General features: G+C 36.3%; 1 protein-coding gene across 2 annotated transcripts in view; it reads right to left on the bottom strand.

Moving 5' to 3' along the window:
• The window catches only part of CPNE8 (copine 8), a 72,609-nt gene that overhangs the window by 12,579 nt on the left and 38,636 nt on the right, over positions 1–21,394 (bottom strand). For both annotated transcript variants that reach the window (XM_057370057.1, XM_057370058.1), the window contains 6 exons: positions 16,863–16,938; positions 14,145–14,198; positions 11,106–11,167; positions 5,831–5,877; positions 5,013–5,194; positions 3,000–3,127 (listed from right to left, as the gene is read on the bottom strand). In XM_057370057.1, the coding sequence (XP_057226040.1) occupies positions 3,000–3,127; positions 5,013–5,194; positions 5,831–5,877; positions 11,106–11,167; positions 14,145–14,198; positions 16,863–16,938 (549 nt within the window). The remainder of the gene's footprint in view (positions 1–2,999; positions 3,128–5,012; positions 5,195–5,830; positions 5,878–11,105; positions 11,168–14,144; positions 14,199–16,862; positions 16,939–21,394) is intronic.

Below are 21,394 nucleotides of genomic sequence, written 5' to 3'. Positions count from 1 at the left end.
ACAACAGGATACTAATCTCTGACATTGTTTACAGAGATTCCATCAGAGGCATACTTTTAAGAGAGATGTGGAAAGAAAAAATTTGAGACTGAAGGTCAAAGAATAACTGCAGGTCTCTATGAAAGAGAATAACCAAGAAATCAAACCTTGAAGGAAAATAGTGTTACCGAGAACTGGATTGATACATAAATTGCTTTAGGGTCATGCAGTAGGAATCCTTCTGAAGGCACTTAGCTTTCCCACTACAATGCACKAAGATTTGTTACCAGGAGGAGCTCCCAAAGTTTGCAACTACTTGATATTTAGACAAAAGTTCAGTGAAAGGACTACAAATGCTGGTAAAAAAAGCTGTTATTCTGCAAAAGTTGACAAATATTGCTGAGAAACAACTGGTAAGAAAATGAACTACATTTATGTCAATACTTYGACAACACTAGCTCAGAAATTTCAACTTTTGCAATGAACAGCACGCTTGAGGCAAATTGAGAAGTTCTGAGCCAGGCATCTCAGCTGCTATGACCATTTCTGAACAAAAAGAGCCAGAAAAGTTGTTGGTTAGATTTCAAGATAATGGGGGTAAAGCAGATACTGAGTGCCAGATGTATGGAGAACTGCTACTGAAGAGATCATGTCAAAGGAAAGATTAAAGGAGACAGCTACTCTCAGATGACAAACAATGTAATCTGCATGTACATCATCTTAATGCCATGATCTGAAGATGAAGCAAACTGTCCTGGTTTAACTCGGTCCAGTTTTTTGGTGGTGGGGGAATGGAACCAAGAAACCACAAAGATGGCTCCTGTGAGGAAGTTCTAGAAGCTTTCTCCTTCTTCTCCAGCAAAAGGAGCCCTACCCCCTGTGTTTTAGAGTCAATCCATTGTGGCTCTGTGGTTGATGGACAGGCTGCTGGTCAGGCCTGGGCCAATTGCACAGGTTGGTTACACCTCTGTGATGACGTATTGTCGAGTACTTAAGAAGAATTCAAAACAAGATAGGGGTGGCCACCATGTAGTTTTTAGGTTGTTTGTATCATGCACTGGGGAAAGACAGAGAAGGAGGGCGAGAATATGTAAGAAAAAAATYGGAGACTCAAGATCACAGTAAGGAGAAGACAGGTGTTGTTGCTTTTTTTTGTCTGTGGTGCTCGACATGGAGAAAACGGACTGTTTCCGAAAGGACTATTTCTTCAATGGGAGACCTGTATAGAAAAGAGAGGCCCTGCATCTAAGATAAAAAAAMCCTGGCCTTTGAGGACTGGACTGATCATAAGCCAAAAAAGGGGAAGAAGCTTGCCCCCCCCACCTCATATTTGAAGCAAGTTGACGCTCAGAAGAAATTGTATTCTGCAGGGGAAGAGCTGCCTGCGCCCTACGTCTGAAGCAAGTGGATGCTTAGAAGAAGCTGTGTTCTGCCAGGARATTTGAGAGGGYGGCCTTATRCCRCTGAAATAACGCAGACAGCCTTGGAGGACTGTTTTCCTTTCTCCCACGAGGTAAAGAAAAAGAATCTCATGCCATCAGCAGTTATACACTGACTGTTTCTTGGGAAAAGAACTTCCAACAGCTTGGAGCTGTAAGAATGCTTCTCCTACGGTGCTGGACGATAACCGTAATGAGTAGTTTGATCTATGTTAAAACCTTCATCCCTGCCCCCCTTGCACAYGGGAAGGCATTGAGGGATRGGGAGGGACAACCCAAGAGAGAYAGGTTTGCAGAAAGAATAACAGGYGTCTTAAAATGTCMGTTTTTTTTCCTTCTCCTYGTAAATCTTTCCCTATCTCTGTACCCCTCCCCTGTGAGGTACTCTTCTCTAGTAGTTTTTAGTAATAAATCTATTTTGCAACTTAAGTTATTCAGCCAGTCTGACCATTTTCTGGAGCATAGATGTATCTTTCTCTCAATTATGTTATTTTATCTAAGAGCCATAAATTTTAATGTTAATTGGGCTTTTGCTCTCCCTTCTGCCTCTCTGGTGGCGGGGGGGAGGGAGTGTCRTGGGTGCTTTGGCTTTCGGTCAAGTTCAAATCACAACAGCCACTAACCCTAATGATAAACAGCTGAAATAATCTATCTAGCCATGCTAGGGAGCACAGAAYATTCTTTGCACCACAGAAAATGGTGCAAACCACAAAAAAAATTAATTTTTTGCTGGTTTGTAGAACTAACAACAGCAAAACCAGATAGTAAATAAGTATTTCTTGATACTAAAGTTCGCTATTTTGCAAGCTCATAAATAAAACATTACCAGTACAATGACTTACACGTCCCTATTTCTTTATTTTGTAACCATTATTTCTCTATGTCTATAAATAAAATCAAATCTGTTCAGCTAAATCACCTAAGCCATATCACTTTCCTGGAGGTATTATACTGCCAAGATCTTGAGCTCAAGATTATAAGTCAAGATCTTGTCTGCCAAAATAAGGCAACATTAWCCTTCTTAAGAAACTTCTATAAACACAGGAAGGTTTTTAGTTTGAGCAGTTAGATGAGGTGTTGCATAACAGCACCACAGCTCCCCAGTGGTGTCAGCTGTATCACTGCCTTAAAAGTACCATTGCCAGCTGGGAATTGTTGGCACAGAGAGACCTGGAAGGTTGTGTTGACTTTTGGGACATTTAGAAATTAGAGAAACTACATACAGATAAAAAAATCTCAGATTTTATAAAAATCTTTGATAGATGTATGTGTTTTCTGTGAAGCAATAATTCTGTGTTCTACAGGACAAAAAAGGAACATGAYATCACAAGAATGTTCTTTCATTATGATATCTCCAAAGATTTTAACACAGGGTGGTCAAATGGATCATTTGTATTTCTTTTTAACCATCAATGAAATTCTGTSTAATACCAGCACATGGTCTTCAAACCTACTCAAAGTCACAATTATGAGACCGAATAAACAAAAYAACTGTAAATACCTTTTGCTGTAACTGTCAGCTTTTCACATGCAATAGTTGTTCTGACACTGAGAAGTTTCTGCACAGCGCCTGAYGCTTACCTGGCTACATGATTAATTACAGGAGCAAAGTTGGTTGGTCCATAAAGCTGTACAGATTTTAGACTCCTGTAATATGCCTCCATTACACCATCAATTCCATGGCAGTATGGATTTTGAGGGTTTCCATTCTAATGAAAAAAGAGATGATTAATCACTGAAAGTAATTATAAAGTAAAAATTATGGGGGTTAATGAACACTACCCAGTGTATCTTTTTAAAAGGCTAAGACTTAAGCATTCTGGGATCCATTCAGAGAGTTTACTACAAATGCAAGGGCCGTGTGTGCTTGTGAGTGTAACTGCTGAGGTAAGGAAGTACTACCAGCCTCATGTTACACAGAATGAATCACTGGGACTGGGTCCCAGACACAAATAGCATCTTTAGTGTAATTAAACACTCCTTCATACATACAATCGTAACAGGCATCTCTCTGTGTGCATTTAAGGCATGAATTACACATCAGACGTAAAACTGGAACCGTGTTTAGGAGCACAGTTCAGGCTCAATGATTTATTCTTTTAAAAATGTTAAAGAAACAGCAGCCAGATCCTGATATTAATACACTAATGAGAGTASAAGGTAAACAAAAAACTTCTCATTGTTTTGGTCCAATATTTCAGCATYGAAAATATATTTTTAACCTGGTATAAAGAGATGAAGAAAGGAATTTACATTTTGGGAGTCCATGAAATGGCTGGTACTGTAAATTCTTGGGATAAGTATTTTACTACCTATCTCCATAATGACTCTTTAATGAGGATACCTATCTATGKATGGAAATACAAACATTTAAGCTGAAATCCAAACCACATCAGGCCAGGCAAATGATCTGTGTGAGGCTTCAAAACCTTTCAAATCAGCCAATCTCCTTCATATGCCAACATTCATTGGCTTAGTGTGCCAGTATCCCATTCTGAGCTAAAGTATACCTGCCTGAGAATCTAGAAAACCAAAGGGGATTTTTCCCAGATTTTGTCTAGAACATCAAAAAAGAGAACTGAAAACACTGCCTAGATGTGGGAGACACCTGTATATGTTTTGTATATGGAGGAACGAAATATATATATCTATTAAAAAGTATATATGGGYTGCTTTTTTTCTGTGCAAGCATCACAATGCTTTAAATAAAATAACTGAAACATCCTTAAAGCTGAAAGATGTATCAACATAGTCAAACTTGCTACAGTCTGAAATTTAAAAGAGTATTTGCAATTGCACTKGTTTTAAATTACTTCTATGTGGGAAACCTTTCCCAGAGGTAAGATRGGACATTGTATTCTAGCACAGGCTGACAGAAGAAATACACATCTACAGTCACCAATCTTCTGCCATGACTTTGCTGCTATCTGATTAGAGCTCTCCTGATATTCCTACATTTGCTGTAATTCTGACAACTTTATCCTGCTCTGAGAACAAAAACCTCAGTATAAGCAAGTAGATAAAACATCAACACTAATCACAAGCATCAGTTATACCAGATCAACCTTTCTGGCAAATCATATAGATTTTAGGTTTGCAATTTAACCTATGGACAAATCTCAGATTTGTTCTTATCAACTCATCTTTTAGTCCACTTATTTATCCTTAAGTCTGTGAACTAGCAGCCTGTAAAAGATAAGAGATTCCAGAAAATGAGACAAAACAATAAGAATAATAATGCAACATTATCTTGGATCATGCTTCGTTTGCTTCTTTAGAGAGATTAGCTTCWGTCTGAAGTCTTTAAAGCATCTGTTTCTCAAGCTGCTACAGCTGAGGTTAAAGATTATTACTTTTCTTTATTACAATTTTTGGCCTACAGGGACTTCTTGATTCCAGATTTCTCTCTATAGCTTCAAGTGAAGTAGCTTCAGTAGGATGAAAGGTTTTGAAACAACTGTTTAGACTTCGCACAGAAGACTTAACACATTCTCTGCTCTTTACWTGTCCAGTAACTGCTTAAGACTACAACCTTAACTCCCAAAATTTTGTTGTAAAGGAATTCAAACAATATATAAACATTTATTTACTTACCAGTGCAAATTCATGTGATACTCTTCCATCTGGAGGCAGTCTAGCTCCAAAACCCAGAGCTGGGAACATTTTATCACTATCATAGTCCTGAATTATTTCACCAACAGCTCTCAGTGCCATGCCATAAGCATTCAGCTGATAGGGATTCATGTAGTGCAGTGAAGTTGGCTGTGAAGGATTACCTGTTGAAGAAAGGATCAGATTTACATTAAAACTTAACCACTCCAGAATTTTCTCTCCTGAAAAGGGTAAGTTGTATCAGATAAAAATGCAGTATTCTGAACACGTTTTAATAGCAGTAGCCTTTCAGTATTCTGCATACATTTTAACGGTAGTAGTAGCTGTATTTCAGCACTGAAAATGCAGCAAGAAACTTGTAGATTTGTGCAATTCATCCACTTTTAAGAGGAAATTTACAAAAGYATTATGACATTCTGAAAGCAGCTTTGGAGGAGGATCACAACTTATCTATCCTCCTATGCCAGCCTCATTCTACCTGGAACTCCTTTGCCCCTCTCAATGGATTCTTCTAAGTTTTCTTCCAGCAGTTATAAAAATCCAAAAATAATAATAATCAGAAACTACACAKATATTTGCAAACTGCTTCTATTTATTCAAATTTATATGTAGCTATTCCAAATTTTAACTGCTCTATTTGTCCTGCTTTTCTAGACAGGAATTGGCCTCTTGTCTGTTGCTCAGCAAAATGAAATCCTGAGTGTAGGTGGTGCCAGCAGAATACTGATGCAAACACACACATGTACACTTCAAACTAAACACAGCACAAACATACACAAGATGTTGATGTTTATTCTTACCATTGGAGGCTGTGAAATCAATAGCGACTGTGAAATTGATTTGAGTTCTGAAGAAAAAGCAAACACAAATCTTATTAATAGTTGTACTGCTGTGTAGAAAAATAAACAAGAGATGGTAACATCATTTRTGGACAAACTGTAGGACACAGACTTTCTAATGGAGGAAATAAACACTGAAAATACTCTTATGTAAGGTTCCAGCCAGGGGCTACACCACACTAACTTATTAACATGCTGAACAGTTCCTAGACTATCATTCCTTTTTTCATTGTTTATTAAAAATCCTAAATAAAYTATTAATAAGAACTTAACTTCCATAAATATTATTAATTCATTTTCAACAGCAACATTGATTTTTCCTTGGACATATTTTAGCTCTGGTCATGCAACATTTKGACAAGAGAAGTAGGTTTTTACTACTCTGCTCCTTTCCTTAACACTAAAACTTTGGACAGGATATCATAGCTTTTGGCAGTGGATTTATTTCATGTGAATAAAATCAATGCTCTGAGTAGCATATCAAGGTAATTCTTGGAAGAGAAAATCWGGAAGCAGGAATATCAAGATCTATATTTTGAACAGGACCTAAGTGAAACAATTATCATGCATGGGTAACCTGTTAGCACAGAGTTATTGTAAAAAAATAAATAATTTTGAGACTTATTGTCGAGTGACAATCCAATTAAACACAGTTCTGTAACTTCCTTCAAGACAAAATACTGTCATTCTAGAGATGATCTCTGAGCTAGTGAGGCACTATCAGGAAAAAGATCTTATCTTTTACATCGTTCTTCAAATTCTTGCCTCTCACTGTGTGCAATTATGAACTTAATGACCAAATTAGCAAAGATTAAGAAGTTACTGAACAGATTTAACTCATGCACATTTAGATTAAACAACAACAATCTGACTCTGGGCCTTGCAGCAGTGGTTTCACTGCTCAAACAACTTYATGTACCCAGAGAAAATACAATTTATTTCACTAAAAGCTGTGTAGGAAAAATAGATTCACATGAAATCACCTCATCATACTAACATACTCATCATGAATCACCTCATCAAGGCTAACAYAAACTAAGCTGGATCAAGCACAGACTCTGTCTCCAAAATTAGGTAAAAGCCTAAAATATCCAGAGTATCAAGAACAGTCTTTGGAACACTGACAGCATCACAAAACGAGTCCCAAAAATAAGATTATTAGTATTACTGTTGATACTATCTTCATAACTATAATAATAACTATTCCTAAATTTATGCTTGGAGTCATTATTGGCATTGCTAAACAAAACTGCAATTAAATTTTAAGGGTTTCCATGTGGTGCAACGTTTGAAGAGTAAAACAAGACTTCTCCAAGCACTACATGCTAGGTAAATCAAACACAGAAATCCTTCTGCATGCTGAATAATGTGCCACTGCGAAAAAATAAATTAAAAAAAAACCCTTAAAACAAAAAATTATTTGTAAACTCATTTCCTGAGTGAGCTACTTTGATCCAATTGGTAACAAGAAGTAACAGTTCTGAYTTCAAGGCAGAATCAAGAGAAAGCACTGCAGAAGACTAATAAGGAAAACAGCTAACAAAAGTAAGACAAAGAATATTAAAACTACAGCTAATGGCAAAAAGAACAATGACAATTTCCATGYGATTTCAGGTAATGACTGACAGCATCAGTTTCTGGAGTATTCCTCAAAGTGGTGGTGCTAGAGGTCTAAAACACAGCAAGACAACAAAACCTACTGTTTACTGAAACAAAATTCACTGGCTAAGGCTCTGTACCTGCTTTTCCAGCTCCATCATTTTCCAGGGAGATAAAAAGGCTCATGACATCCCCTACATCAGTGATGTTGTGAGGTCATAAGGCTTTCCATGAAAGCCATTAAAATACTGGAACCTGGCTAGGTAGGCTGAGCTGCTGAATGTCCTATCCCAGCTCAGTTGGAATATCCAAGMACAGCAATGTGCCTTATGGATTCAGTGTTGCAAAGATCACCACTATTTTGCCAGAGCTTAGCTGGTATAGAAACACAGGATCTATTTGACTGTGGACAAGTGATTTCACCTTGTATCCCTATGTACCACAAGAAATGAAGGAAGTATTTCCAAAGGAACACTAATCTTCACCACACAACCACAGAGAGAGYGAAGTGAAACCTATCATCATTTAATACAAACTCCATCAGCACTGATACACATAAGGGAACAAATTAAACCTGAATGTAGTTTTTTTTTACGAGACTTGATAACATTTGTAATGATTACGGTTTTTTAAACAGTACATTGGAAGGAMTAATGGATTTCCCCCTGTGGCTTCAGAACGACAACCAGCTGGYCTGTCAGCAGGGGGGAGCAATTGAAGGTTTGAGGACCACTTACAGCACAGAACCCTACAACAGAGCTGACAGAGTAATTCTACCAAGAAGCTGCATCCTCTCCATGGCATCCAAGTCCCCAGTGTCACTCAATTTCCCCTTTGMAGATGCTTGTTGAGCCAAATGCTGTAGCAAAATTCAGAAGAGTTTTCAGATAAAGGCTCTACAAGATCTTCCTCTTCCATAGTTTTATTACTCCTTGATAGTCTCCATGGATACAAGAAATACATGGCAAAGCTTCCAAAATGGATAGCTAGGGCAGCTCTTGCTTTGTAACTGTTTCTCATGCCAGGTCTCCTCTGAACATCAAATATACCTCCCATTACACTGGGTGCTCTACTGCCTGGATTAAAACAGCTGTCATGAAAGGACTTCTGAATTTCCCTTTTGACCATTAATGATTCAATACATTTCAATTAAAAATGTGTGTCCAAATCCTTTTGAATGCAAATGTATGGGTGTTCATTTCTAAAGACCTGGATGAAGGCAAGGCTTTTAACATGATGCRAGGAAAACATTTCTTATCATCCACTAATCTGGGATACAAGACATGACAAGATTTTTCAGTTGCAAAAGGACTCAGCTCCTGAATTTTACTGATTTACAAATAAATCAGCTCGCTACTTTTTCTACTAAGTCCAACAGGCTAGAAACCTCTGCACAGAAATGTCTTTCCTGTCCACTACATCTTGGAGCTTTCTGGCTTCTTTCTTCCAGCCAAAAGGAGGAGACACTAAACTGGGTTTGAYAGTCATTCCTGCAAATTCAACTGCGCTCCTTTTCAAGACTGTATCCCTTACCTTACTGAGCTTATTCATAAATTTTGAAGTGTTTTGATAGGAATATGCTATTAACTACTAAGTGGTAGGAGAAATGTGATTTTGAAATATACATTGTTTTTAGCACAACGTACCTACTTGAATTGTGGGAAGGTYGGTGTGGAAAAAATATGTGATTAAGTATCAAGAAGTAAGGAAAAAACAGCTATTAMGATGGCACTATTTGATGTAATATTCAGATGCAAAATAGACATCCACCTRTTTTCTGCCATACTGCTATAAAATCCAGTCTTATGCAGTAAAATGAAATTTGAGTTTGTGGACAAACCTCTATTTCATTYTCCAAAGTTCTTCAAGAAAACCACAGTCAAATAGATGATACAGGTAATGGAATATCCCAATTAAACATATGCAGACTCAAAACACAAATGAAATCAATACTGTAATCCTAATTTGCTACAGCTGTCAAGATTTCCATGACATCTGCATTAATTCAAATGAATTACAATGGACTTTCTGAACATTACGTTTTTTATAAGCATACATTTACAGAAGAGCAAATATTGTGCCTATTGCAGAATCTGTGTTTTCTACCTCTTGCCTATCTAAATGGAAGGAAACAGGGAACTAACGAAAAACAATTTTGGAAGACATGATGGGAAAACAGACTGATTAATGACAAAATCTTCTCCTTTCCCTTCCTTCAAAAATTTGTCAACTGGACTGTAACTGATATGCAGTGATATTAAATGAGACAAACAAAGGAAGGGTGAAGCCAAGAAAATAACTCTGAGTCTGAGCCTCCTTGTCATGTTTACCTAACTATGTATGCTGCAGAAAGAAAGGTAAAAAAAGCAGCTCTACAGTTTCCACTGGCATGAACATAGAAATAATTGTATGAATCACTAAAGAAGATTCTATATAAAATAATTAAATTATAAGTATTATGCTGCATACTTTTAAACATGAACAAATATTCTACTGAACAATATTACTTTTCTGTAAAAGGTGCGGAAAAAGCTTAAGTGGAATTTATTAATATCACAAGTCTTCTTTGACTTCCAGTTATTGAGATCTATACAAAATATCAATATGAACAACACAATATTATTGTAMTTAAAATTTATAAGATTTTTCTGAAGAATGCAGATAATTAGTTYTATTAACCTGTATTGTACCACCCCAGTGAGGAATGTCATAAAACATCCTGAAAAGATTACATAAGCAGCCCCTATATTCTTTTCTTTCCAAATTTAGACATAAACCTCAATTCCTCAGTTCCTTATACATGCTCTTCCTGTATAGATGAATTTTGAATGAATGGGGAATAGGATGGCCATGGTGTATATGCACAACACACTGCAAATGACAAACAGCTGCACTAGAGGCAAAACTTTCTTCATGCATTTGTGCATAAACAGACTTTCAATAATAGAAAGTTCTGGTAAACATGGRTGGACTTCTTTCTTCACGAGTAACCAGTGTTCTAGAAAACATGTGGAATCTATATTTAGACTATATGCACCAAAAATCCATGTTAAGAGCCTAGAAATGTATAGCAAATTATTTCCATTTATTTCAGAGAAATGCAGTGTTCTGACAGGGATGTTAAGTGCCAGGAATTTTTCAGATTTCCAGGCATGTTCTAAGATACGACTTCTGTCTCTACTTCTCTTTAGAAAAAAATATGATAAATGAGAAACTGAACATGTTAAAAACTTCAATTAGCATTGARAAAAATGCTTTTGAAGGGAAACAGCTCTAAAAATATACCAATATTAAATATACACCAAAGCTCAGCATAATCTGAAGGAATTTTAATAATTTTGGACAGCATTTTAATAATATATAGATAATTCCCTTTTGTTTAAACCATTTTTCTCTGGCTGATCTGAGRTCATTACTCTTTCTCAGTGTTTTAGTATCAACTCCAATTCCAACAGTATAAGTAAAGTTCCATAACTTAGTAACTATCTGCATGCTTTCTGGAGGAAAGCACAGCCCCTAAAATGAGGAAACAATACATTCCTAACCTATTTAAGAGCCATAAACAAATAGTACATAAATTATTAGTGAACTATAATGAGATTGTGAAAACAAGAAAGGTTTGTTGCTAATCACATACCCGCCTTTAATATAGTCAAGGAATGAAACTTCTGTTTCAATTAGGAAGGAAAGCAATGTTACCTGAAAGCAAATAAAAGAGAGTCAGACATGAATTGTGTTTCCCAGTTGAACAAGTAGAGACATAAGCACAATGTTTTTCGAACTCTGGCCTTAGGACGYAATTTCCTACAGTATTAAGGGAAAAAAGAAGATTAAAAAATATATTACATTYTTAAATAATTTCAGCAGGCAGTTCTTGAAAGGGAAGAGACAAATTGAGTTTATAACTGCTTTCTTTTTTTTTTTTTTATTTAAGGAAAAGGTAAAGGGCAGAAGATTGTATTCTAGAACAGGTTGCCACACACATATTTTCTGATCTGTGTGTACTACACTGGCAAATGAATATTAAAGGATACATGATAATGCATCTATTCTATTAGCACTTCAACACTGTGAAAAGAACTCAATCACAATTATTGGTATTGACRCCTAGAATGCAAAAAAACTAGTAAATTACACACATACATGAAATATATACAAAATGTTTAAAATGGATTATATTTATATAAAAAAAAAAGAGAAGAAATTTCTGCAGTCCTGGATTTTATCATTTAGAAATCATAAGATCCAAAACACAGAGTAATCTAAAGGTGCTACTGGCATTTTCAGCAATCAAGTCACAGAAACATAAACTCAAGTGGAAAAAGATCCAGCATTTAAGATTTTCATATACTCTGCAGTATTTATGAAGCAAAGAATTCAAATTAATTTTATTTACACAGTGTAAATAAAATYTAAGTGCAGCAGGCAGCCAGTGAAATGCTTAAGTAACTACTCAAAGCAAATCCATGGATAATGATACAAGGAATGAAAAGGGAATGGAAGTCTGTAACAAAATTTTTTACCTCTACCTGCAGCAAAATATAAAAATTGAAAATACACCTATGTTGTAATCTTGCACTCAGAATGAGATTACAGGTAGTAATTCTGTCTCCTATTTTACTTCCTTTGTCGCAGTTCACTGGGATTCTGAGTGATTAGCTCAGCTAAAACCACCAAATTATCATTCCAGTTGAGAAGAGAAGACCATAACAATSCTCTACCAGGCTATCAGTAGCATAGTCTTACAAATAAGACCAAAATTTCCATTTTCCCCCTGGATGCAGTGATATTAACGGTTCATCTGTTCTTACAGCTGGTCATCTTGTTCCTAATTAATTTAAACAAATGTTTTCACTGGGTCTGATTTTAAAAGTCAGAAAATGAAAACATACAACTCAAAGTGCTGAGTGTTTACTTACATATAGACAACAACTACTAATACTTCCAGTTTTATGCAGTGAATTTTTCATTTCACTACTAGCTTTTACTTGAAATGAACCATGTATTCTGAAACATTTCTGCTTAGTGTGTAATTTGACTGTCTGAAWTTAAAACCACCCCTTAAGTAAAAATATATTGAGATATGCACTGTATGTACATAGTCCTTAAATGCAGCACTGAGATAGCAGCCAATGATTTATATCCACTTTAAGTTTTCTAGAACTCTACTTCCTATTAATGAAAATTATGGTCTCAGTGACTGGCTTGAAAATTTAAAATTTTGTGGGATAAAGAATCTCTTGGGWAAATGACGAGGAGAAGAAAAACAAAACTGCAGGCAAACACAGAAGGAAGTGACCATGTGGAGAAGCATAAGGGAAGCCTGAAGGACTTTTTTTCTAAGGGCAAATGGGGATAGAGATGACTTGACATCGAAAAGAATTTAAGAAACCAACAGAAGAGAACACTGGTAAAGAAGGGGAAAGGAAAGAAAATTGCTAACTGTTTATTGGAAATTTTGATGTAATTGGAAGTAAACAACAAGACACAGTTGATTCTGCCTGTTCAAACATGAATGTGTTCTTTCAAATGCAGGCAGTTACTTGTGAAGATGTTAAAATATTTTAAACTAAAGTCAACAGGAAAATTGAAGTGAAAACACATTTTTTTATCCTTCTGTACCCTAAGCCAGATTCCATGCCTACAATTTTGAGAACACTTCTAGCACTGGTTGAAAATAACCACTCTACCCAAGTTTCTGACTCACTAATTCAACATAACTTTATTTGARCATGATAGATTTTAGTAAAAGGAATATGTTAGCAAAAAATAAATTATTGATTGAATTAGACATTGTACGGTAAATTTAAATGGGCAAGCTGTTTCTGCCTATTTTTTATAATTTAAAGCAGAGGTAGAAAAATCAGTGTTTATTTTCTTACTGATAAACAGACTTAGACAAGAATGTGAGAATCTTGAAACATTCCTTCAAGGCGACCTTTCAGCATGAAAGTAGCCCTACTGACTTCGCTGGAACTGCTCATGTGGAAAAAACCCACATGGTGGATGCCTTTTTTCAAAAAACATCTCTCATATCTGATTAGGTTTTCCCATATACATATCCTCAGCATTCATCTTCACTTTTTTGTAAATGATGTTCTGAACATCATGGGTGCCAGGGCATGGARACTGAGCAAGTGCTGAAGGGAAATATTGCATTGGTAGCAAATGGTTCATAAACATAAGAACAGAATATGGAATACAAACAAAGACAATAAACTCTCATCCCAAACTATACCAAAAGATTTTTCAACATAAATTTATAAAAACCTGTCGGCAATAAAAATTGTTGACTCTTTTTGATTTAGCCACAATAAGCATACTAGCTTTTAATGATCCTAGCTCAGCAGATAAATTTAAAAATATTTACTTTTAAAAGGATAGGTATGTTTCAGATAAAAATTAATAGCATTCAGTCCAATAATTTCAATTACTTGACAGAAATTTTGGTAGAGCTCATTTTGGAAAACATTGGCAATTTAACAGTACACTTGGACACATTTAATATCAAACTCTTCAAATTAAAAATAATCTGAAATTAAATGGTGTGTAACAGTGAGTAGTTTATTGTGGTCTGACAGAAGGTCCTGTTCTAACCCTGTTAAATTACAAGTCAATTACACTCTGTTTCAAGCAAAAAGAAAAACATCCAGTAACATAAAATATATTTACTTACTGTTCCAGAATTAACATACTTTTTCTTTTTTCCYTTTTTCTTTGGATTTATTACCTAGAAACAGAGACACAATCAGTAAAGCAGTATGATCTAATATAAAAACAAGTGTAAGTTGTTTCCAATGCAGAAAGTATTCTATCTTCAGTGGACTCTATCTAAATGTATTCAGCATCCTGATTACTGATGCACCTCAATGCTGGGGTAGGCGCACGTTGAAAACCAGCRAACTTATCTTCATGGTACCTGCCAGGTGAGCCAGTGCTGGTGCTCATGTTGGACAAATAAGGGACAGGGGCAACAGAGGTGACAGTGTTCATTATGTCTGAGTGCTCAGCAAAATGCTTTTTGAACTTTCACAAGATTCTGCATTTTTCTGCATTCCTGATTGTGGTGGTTCAGCATGTGGTGTCATTACTTTATCATCTCACAATGCATCTCTTCACAATCCAGTTAAACTGTTTCCATCTTCTTCTTGTATCATCTGAGAAACATGAGAGCTGYTCTACTCCCCGTTTCTGTACCTGGTGCAATGACAGGATCTAGCTGACAAGAAGATGGAATTTCATGAAATAAGTAGTTTCACGAAAATGTTCCAAGACCACCACCTGACTGGCATACAGGAGTTGGSGGGCTCAGTGCACCCCCTGACCCAAGAATCTTCATGGAACTGGACTACAAAACATTGAACAGTTTTCTTGAATGTCTGGAACCCACACCTATAAAATTTCTCACTGTAGCCACCAATAAAAACTGTTTCCCTTCTGAATAGTTACCAAAGGCAAGTCTCAGTTAATTTTGTTACATACACATTAAAATGTACTCCTGCTTTTTCAGAAATGCACATGGAATTTGGGAGCAAAACATTATTTTGTTAATTAGGTCACTCAACTATCTCCTAAAKAAATAGGAAAGCCTTGTGGCTTACTGCCAAGTTTTACTGTAAAGTACTCACAGATGTTCTGCAAATGATAAGGAATGAAAACATTCCCAACTGAAATTTTAGTCACTTACCCGCTATAAAATATTTAAACAATTTTGCCTGAAAATGGGAAAAATAGTAATACCTGTTTCCAAAAATTCTCTGCCCCTAACCAAAATGAAATTACATTCAAAGATCCTATTCCTTGTACAACACAGAACAGCTGTGAAATGTAAGGCAGGAAGAGATAACTGTGGTTTGAGGTCTTCCCAAACAGGCAAAACAGTGCTCCCTCTTTCCCTTCAGTATGGCACCCTGCTGTTATACGGTAAATATCCTGTAAAGCTTTTACTCTTTTACACACGCATAAGCCCATTAACACTTAAAAAATCCCAAGTAACTCCTGCCCCTCCATTTAACAGAGTTTGATTGATGAGCAATGGATTAAGCCTGTGTAATGGTGGTAATTAAACAATGCAGAAATTCTCGTTGAACCAAAATCTTAGCCAGAAAGTGACTCCTGCTGACATTTGCACAAGAGGAAAATGAAGGTAACAGGCTGCCTGTCTGCCCTGTGGCAGCTCATTCATTGCTCTCCAGAACTCAATGGTCAGGCCTGAATTAGCAGCATATTGCTTGCCAGCAGTCATTAAATGCCAAAGAGGAGATTCACTTGAACTTTCTGCTTCAGGTAACTTGACAATTGGCTTCTTAAGAATTGCAAGGAACTGCACTAGAGCTTGGAGTGAAATATCATGGGAAACAAGGCACCTACTTGGGAGCAAAGATGAAATAAATGACAGMTTGTTTCATAGAATTCAAGATACTRTAATTATTTTAATATTTATGTGTTTTTTTGAATTTCAGTTACTTTAAAAATCAAACATTTTTCAGCCTCTGAAAGTTTTACATGCCTGCAGGAACTTAAAAAGTTACATGAATTCTAACCCATTTAAAAAAGCTCAATTCAAAAGAGGTGGTTCTAGCAATGTTTCTAATCTCTAAATAATGGGCACTCATTCAAACACAAACTYCTCTACCTGCCTTAGGTTAGTTTGTAAAAGTAAAAGTTTTTAAAAATCATTTGTCCAGTATCTTTTGTTCTGATATTGTACAGACTCATCAAGCARGAAAATACCAAAGCATGGAGGGCTGCGGTGTGGGGAGGCAAACATGAGATCTCAGGAAATGTRTGCTGTTGCTGGGAGTATGATACTGATACTGTATTTAAGAAACTGAAAAATTACTTGAGATGTTATGACAGAATATTCCTGGTAGGGTAGGATTCATGTCAGTGATACAACAGGAGAGGACATTTTCACTGCACACAGTAATCTGTGCTGTGACACTATTCACAGRAAACTACTGCAAATTACTGTAACTCTGGGGCTGATCTTGGATCTAAACAAGAAAAAATCCCATGGCTGTCAGGTATCTTTGTCCTGCTCTGCACAGCAACACCTTGGCTCATCTTCAAAATAAAAATGCAGCACTCTCCTTCCCAGACTTCTTTAGTGCTTACCTAAACCACTGTATTTGTTACCACCTACATTACAACTATGAAAATACTGAAGGTTAATGGCAGTAGGCTGAGACCAATTAAAGGATATCTTAAGGAATAACAAAAATTTGCATATCATACAAAAAAAAAAAAAAAAAAAAAAAAAAAAAGAAGAGTTATAGCCATACAGGCTTGTATTCACATTAGTGGTTAGAATAGCTTTCAATTGTTTTCAGTGTTTTCCATTGTTGTTTTCTCATTTATTTCCTGAAAGTGAATACATATTCATGATACTTACCTCATAAACATTGAACTGAGACTGCCCTCTCGACAACTCTCTGTAACTTGTTGTGAATTCTCCAATGAAATCATGGCTGCATGAAAGATAAGAGTTTCAAATCAAATGCACAACATTTAGGAATTTAAACATGCATTTTATCTATTTATGCAAGAGACATGCAGCCAATATGAACTGACACCCRAGAAACAAGTAATGGCAACAGATAYAATYTGCTTAAAAATCTTTATTACTCCCTCTGTTGTGTGCTCACCTTATTAGTAATACAAATTTTGAGTTGGAAAGTGTTACCTTAAATCTTTTTGATGGTTTTTGCTTAACTTAGCTGCACAATGAGGACTATGTTGTAAATCAGTGATTGACCCCAATATAAGTTTCTAGCATCTGAAAAAAGACAGTGGGCTACCAAAGACAATCACCATTTCCTCAGTGGATGACCACAGGCACTACAGACTCTGAACTGTSTATGAAACTATGTGAGAAAAAGGAAGTTATTGAAAGCAATAAAGGTGTAGCTTAAACTAGAAAATATCAGCCCAACTCATTTATGTAACCTGACATTGAACTTTTAAGGGGAAAACCCAAAGCTCACTTCAGCTCCTGTCTTCCCTTCTGGGAAGAGAAAAGAAATCCATTGAGGCTACTCAACTTATGGTATTATTGGAAAGCAGATCTTAGCCTAACAGTAAAGCAGTGGTTATTAAGCTTCTCCTTTCTAAATTCCATTCCTGCCCCAAGGATACATTTGGCACTCTTGTGCTGTCATTCACGTTTTAAAAACCGCTTTGTCAAAGCATAAACAGGGGCTGGCACATTGCCAAGACACCACTGTAAGCAGAGTGGCCAGAGGGAATTGAAGASGGTGAAACATCGCTGAGAAAGGGGCAGGGGCACAGAAACCACGGGGCTGCAGGAGTGACAGAGCTGCAGGTTTGTATCCCAAACAGGTTCCTGGAGTGGAAGGATTGCAGGGGGAGTGCCCCAACCATCGGCTACACAACCCCCACAACCCACCACAAGGGCTGCTCCCATTTTCTCCTCTGCCCAGATGAACTTTCCCCACTGCTGCTCCAGATCTTCCCTAACAGAGCATGGTATTTCCTCTACATTCTGCCTCCACATCTGGCAAGCTATGAAGCGAACCTTTTTACCTTCCCTCCAATGGTAAACTACAACAGAAAGTCAAATTTTTGTGTCTTGCAARACTTGTTTTTAAGAAATATAGCATAGTTCTAATTAGGCTACTTGCTATTAAGAGCAAACTTAAATAAATCTGAATGTTGCAAGAAGATAAAAAATTGAAACAATCCAAAGCAACATTATATTTTTCTTGCTTTATTTGTAATGAAATTAAATTAAATTAACATGCCTCAAATATAAATCTCATTTTCTGAAATCAGCATGAATTCACAAAATATGTAAATCAAATAGTCTTCATGCTATTACTCATGAAAGAAGCAAAACATTCGGTAAGAAAGCTTAAGAAATGCYGTATGGTAAAGATATTCCTCTTTACCCAGATTCAGAAGACACCACCTCCTGCAACACACTCCCCTTTCAGATGGGAGATCAGGAAATTACTTCCAAGACAAAGAYGTTTCTTAAGAAAATTGGAGGAGTATCTGTGATTAAATGCTCTCCAGACTGCAAGGACTATTTAATCAGGGCACAGAGGAAGGCATCCACACAGGCCACGGAACTCGAGTCCCATGTGGGCTGTAGCRCACAAGGTGTATTTAACCTTGTGTAACCATGGCACTGGAGAAAAATGAKTATTGCTTAAACTGGAATCCTTCCCTTTCATAACAGTTCTAACCTTATATTTTCAAATCTGATTGTATATTTTGAAGGCAGAAATTCTAACAATAGTTCAATGACTACCTACAAACATGCTGTAGCAAATGAAAACCATTCCAGACAGGACTRTCTTTGGGGAGCAAAAAAATCTGTTCTGCTTAAAAGTAATTGCTCCTTTAATTCTAAGAGACACTGTAAAGCCTCCTTTCCCTATAGTTACATACAAACACTGACAATACCTGAGCCAGAAAGACTTAATTCCTCTGAAGAATCATGTTAAAAAGGYATGGGCATATATAACCAGTCTCAGAGCTCTCTGCATTTAAAAGATCATCAGCTTGGATCCCTGCACTCKGTACTCAGTGGACACACATCCCTCCACTAGGCTGGCTCTGAAGACTGAGTGTCTGCTGGACAGAATTTGCCTTGCCCATATGTATAAATCATCAAGAAAATATCCTAATATTAATGATCACACTTCAGCAAATGCATCTCCTTATGAGTCTCTGGATTTRTTCTCTTTTCCTTCCTAACACCAAATGTTCCTAGACTTACAGATTTACTGCCACAGTCCATGAGCGGCATATCAGAACACCAGAGAGTCTCAGCACACAAAACTACCACTTGAAGCCCATCTATGCGAGATGTTTCCCACTTTTAGTCCTGTGTTATGAAGTGCTGAAAATCACTTTCAAAATTGTATTAACTTCGAATTTTTTAATTATCTAAATGGAAAAAACCAATATACGAAAGGACAATCAGAATCAGGAATATGAGTATGAATAAGGACAAAATGCAAGAATTTAAAAATCAACTCTCTAGCTGGGGAATGAAGATGAAGGACAAAAACTAAGGTCCTGAATCTGAAATTTAAAATCTCTGCAGCATTGTAGATATTCTCAGATGAATGCTTCTGTGGCCCCAGATTAGCATGACAATATTTACAGCTCTAAAACTCAACACCCCCCTACTTCTTCTGTGTAACAGATCAAAAACATCAAGACTGCAAAATGACTTTTGCAACACGTATGCTAAATTATATATTCTTTCTGAAATTAATTGGAAAGGCTTTCAGAAAGAACCAAAACCATCACAGTGCTGCTGATGTGCTGATGTGAAGTTGCACACTGTTTTTTTTTTCTTCTGYTAGACCTGCCTGCAGATACTTCATACATAAGGGCACTCAATAAAGAAAACCTAAAAATGGGACTCTATTTCAAACAACTTGGCTTGTCCCAAGCAACAAAACCAACTTTTGTAACTTCTTATAGCATCAAATATTTTGGAGTTTGTCACAGCTCTTAGAAGCCATAAAAGATATCAGAACAAGTTGTTCCCATTTTCACAATTTTTGTACAAAAACTGGTTTGAAACAGAGTTGTTTAATAATTAAGAGTGCTAATGTTACAAAGGGCATGTATTACTCTCTGTTAAAATGGATGTTCAAAAATAAATAAAAGCTATTTGATGATAATTATGACATTACATTACAATTACTCCTGACAAGGTAATTTAGGAACTTGAAGTAAGAAGCTTGACCCAAAGCACCAYGGTGCTGGTTTTTGCAAAGCACAGGTAACACAGAACAAGGAAAAGGGGAAAAACCTTAGTCTCAAAGAGCCAAAATCAAGTCAAGTCATGATTCAGAAATCAAGTATATGCACCATAATTTTATCTTCCTGATTGCAGAACAGCCTCTAATACTCAGTGTAACTTGCTTTGCTATCTAGATAGCAGGCAGTCTTTCAAAGATTGGTCCTGCCCTGTCTGCACATCTCTGGATCAAACACATTCAGCACAGGGATGTGTCCAGCTGATGCAACAATAGCTTATAAAAAATGCCCATCAAAAATGGAAATTAATACAAACTGAGAAACAGCAGAGTTGTAAAAAAAATAGTTAGAGTAACTGTTGAATGGGATTTATTTCAGATATACCTGGCAATGTCAAAGTTAACTTAGGCACTCAGGTTCTTGCTATGATCATCGAGTAAGTTTATAGGCACTACCAACTGGCAATTTATTCCAGGTAGGATGGATTCAATCAGACCATTTTCCCCTTTAAGCCATTGAAGCAGCTTAAATGATTACTTCAATCTACTTGTCTGATTTTTGCATTGTCTGAAGTCACATGAGATGAGAGCTGTCTCATCTTTCAGAGAAATTTAACATGTAACATGTCAGTGCTCAGTCTACTTCTAAATTCAAAAGGGACAGAAAGCAAAAAGAAAAAAAAAATCATACCATTAGAATAAAAAGCGAAATGTGGAAATGATATCCTTCACTTTTTGTTTTAGATATTAATTTTATAGATATTTAGATTRTGATGTGAGCAAATGCAGATATTTGAAACTATGTGAGAGTGGAGATGCTAATGRCTACCTAAAATGCACAGTAAGTTCAAGATTTCACTCAGAATTGCAGTTACTTAGTGYTCCTTGTCAGATTTCTTCCTTTTCTTTTTAATCTTACAGATTTTAGATAAAGTGAGACACATGGGGTTTGACACCTGGATAAAACATAATTGTTATTTATTAACTTGGCAGTATGATTTAACTTATCACTGCTAGCTTATTTTCAAAAAAATTGTGGCTTATACATAAAAGCACAAATACATAGAAGTTTCCAGGATTTGACAAATCTCAGTGCAGAAAGGATGTTAATAGAAATTCTAAGAGGGATGCAATGATTTTTCGCTAGTATGACTTTTAAAATTTAAGTACACTTATTTTAATT

The sequence above is a fragment of the Malurus melanocephalus genome, unplaced genomic scaffold (assembly GCF_030028575.1).
Source record: "Malurus melanocephalus ecotype Western Australia unplaced genomic scaffold, MMel_1.1 scaffold_118, whole genome shotgun sequence".
In the NCBI taxonomy this organism is placed as follows: domain Eukaryota; kingdom Metazoa; phylum Chordata; class Aves; order Passeriformes; family Maluridae; genus Malurus; species Malurus melanocephalus.
The sequence above is the reverse complement of the archived record's forward strand: the minus strand, read 5'-3'. Positions and strand labels throughout refer to the sequence as shown.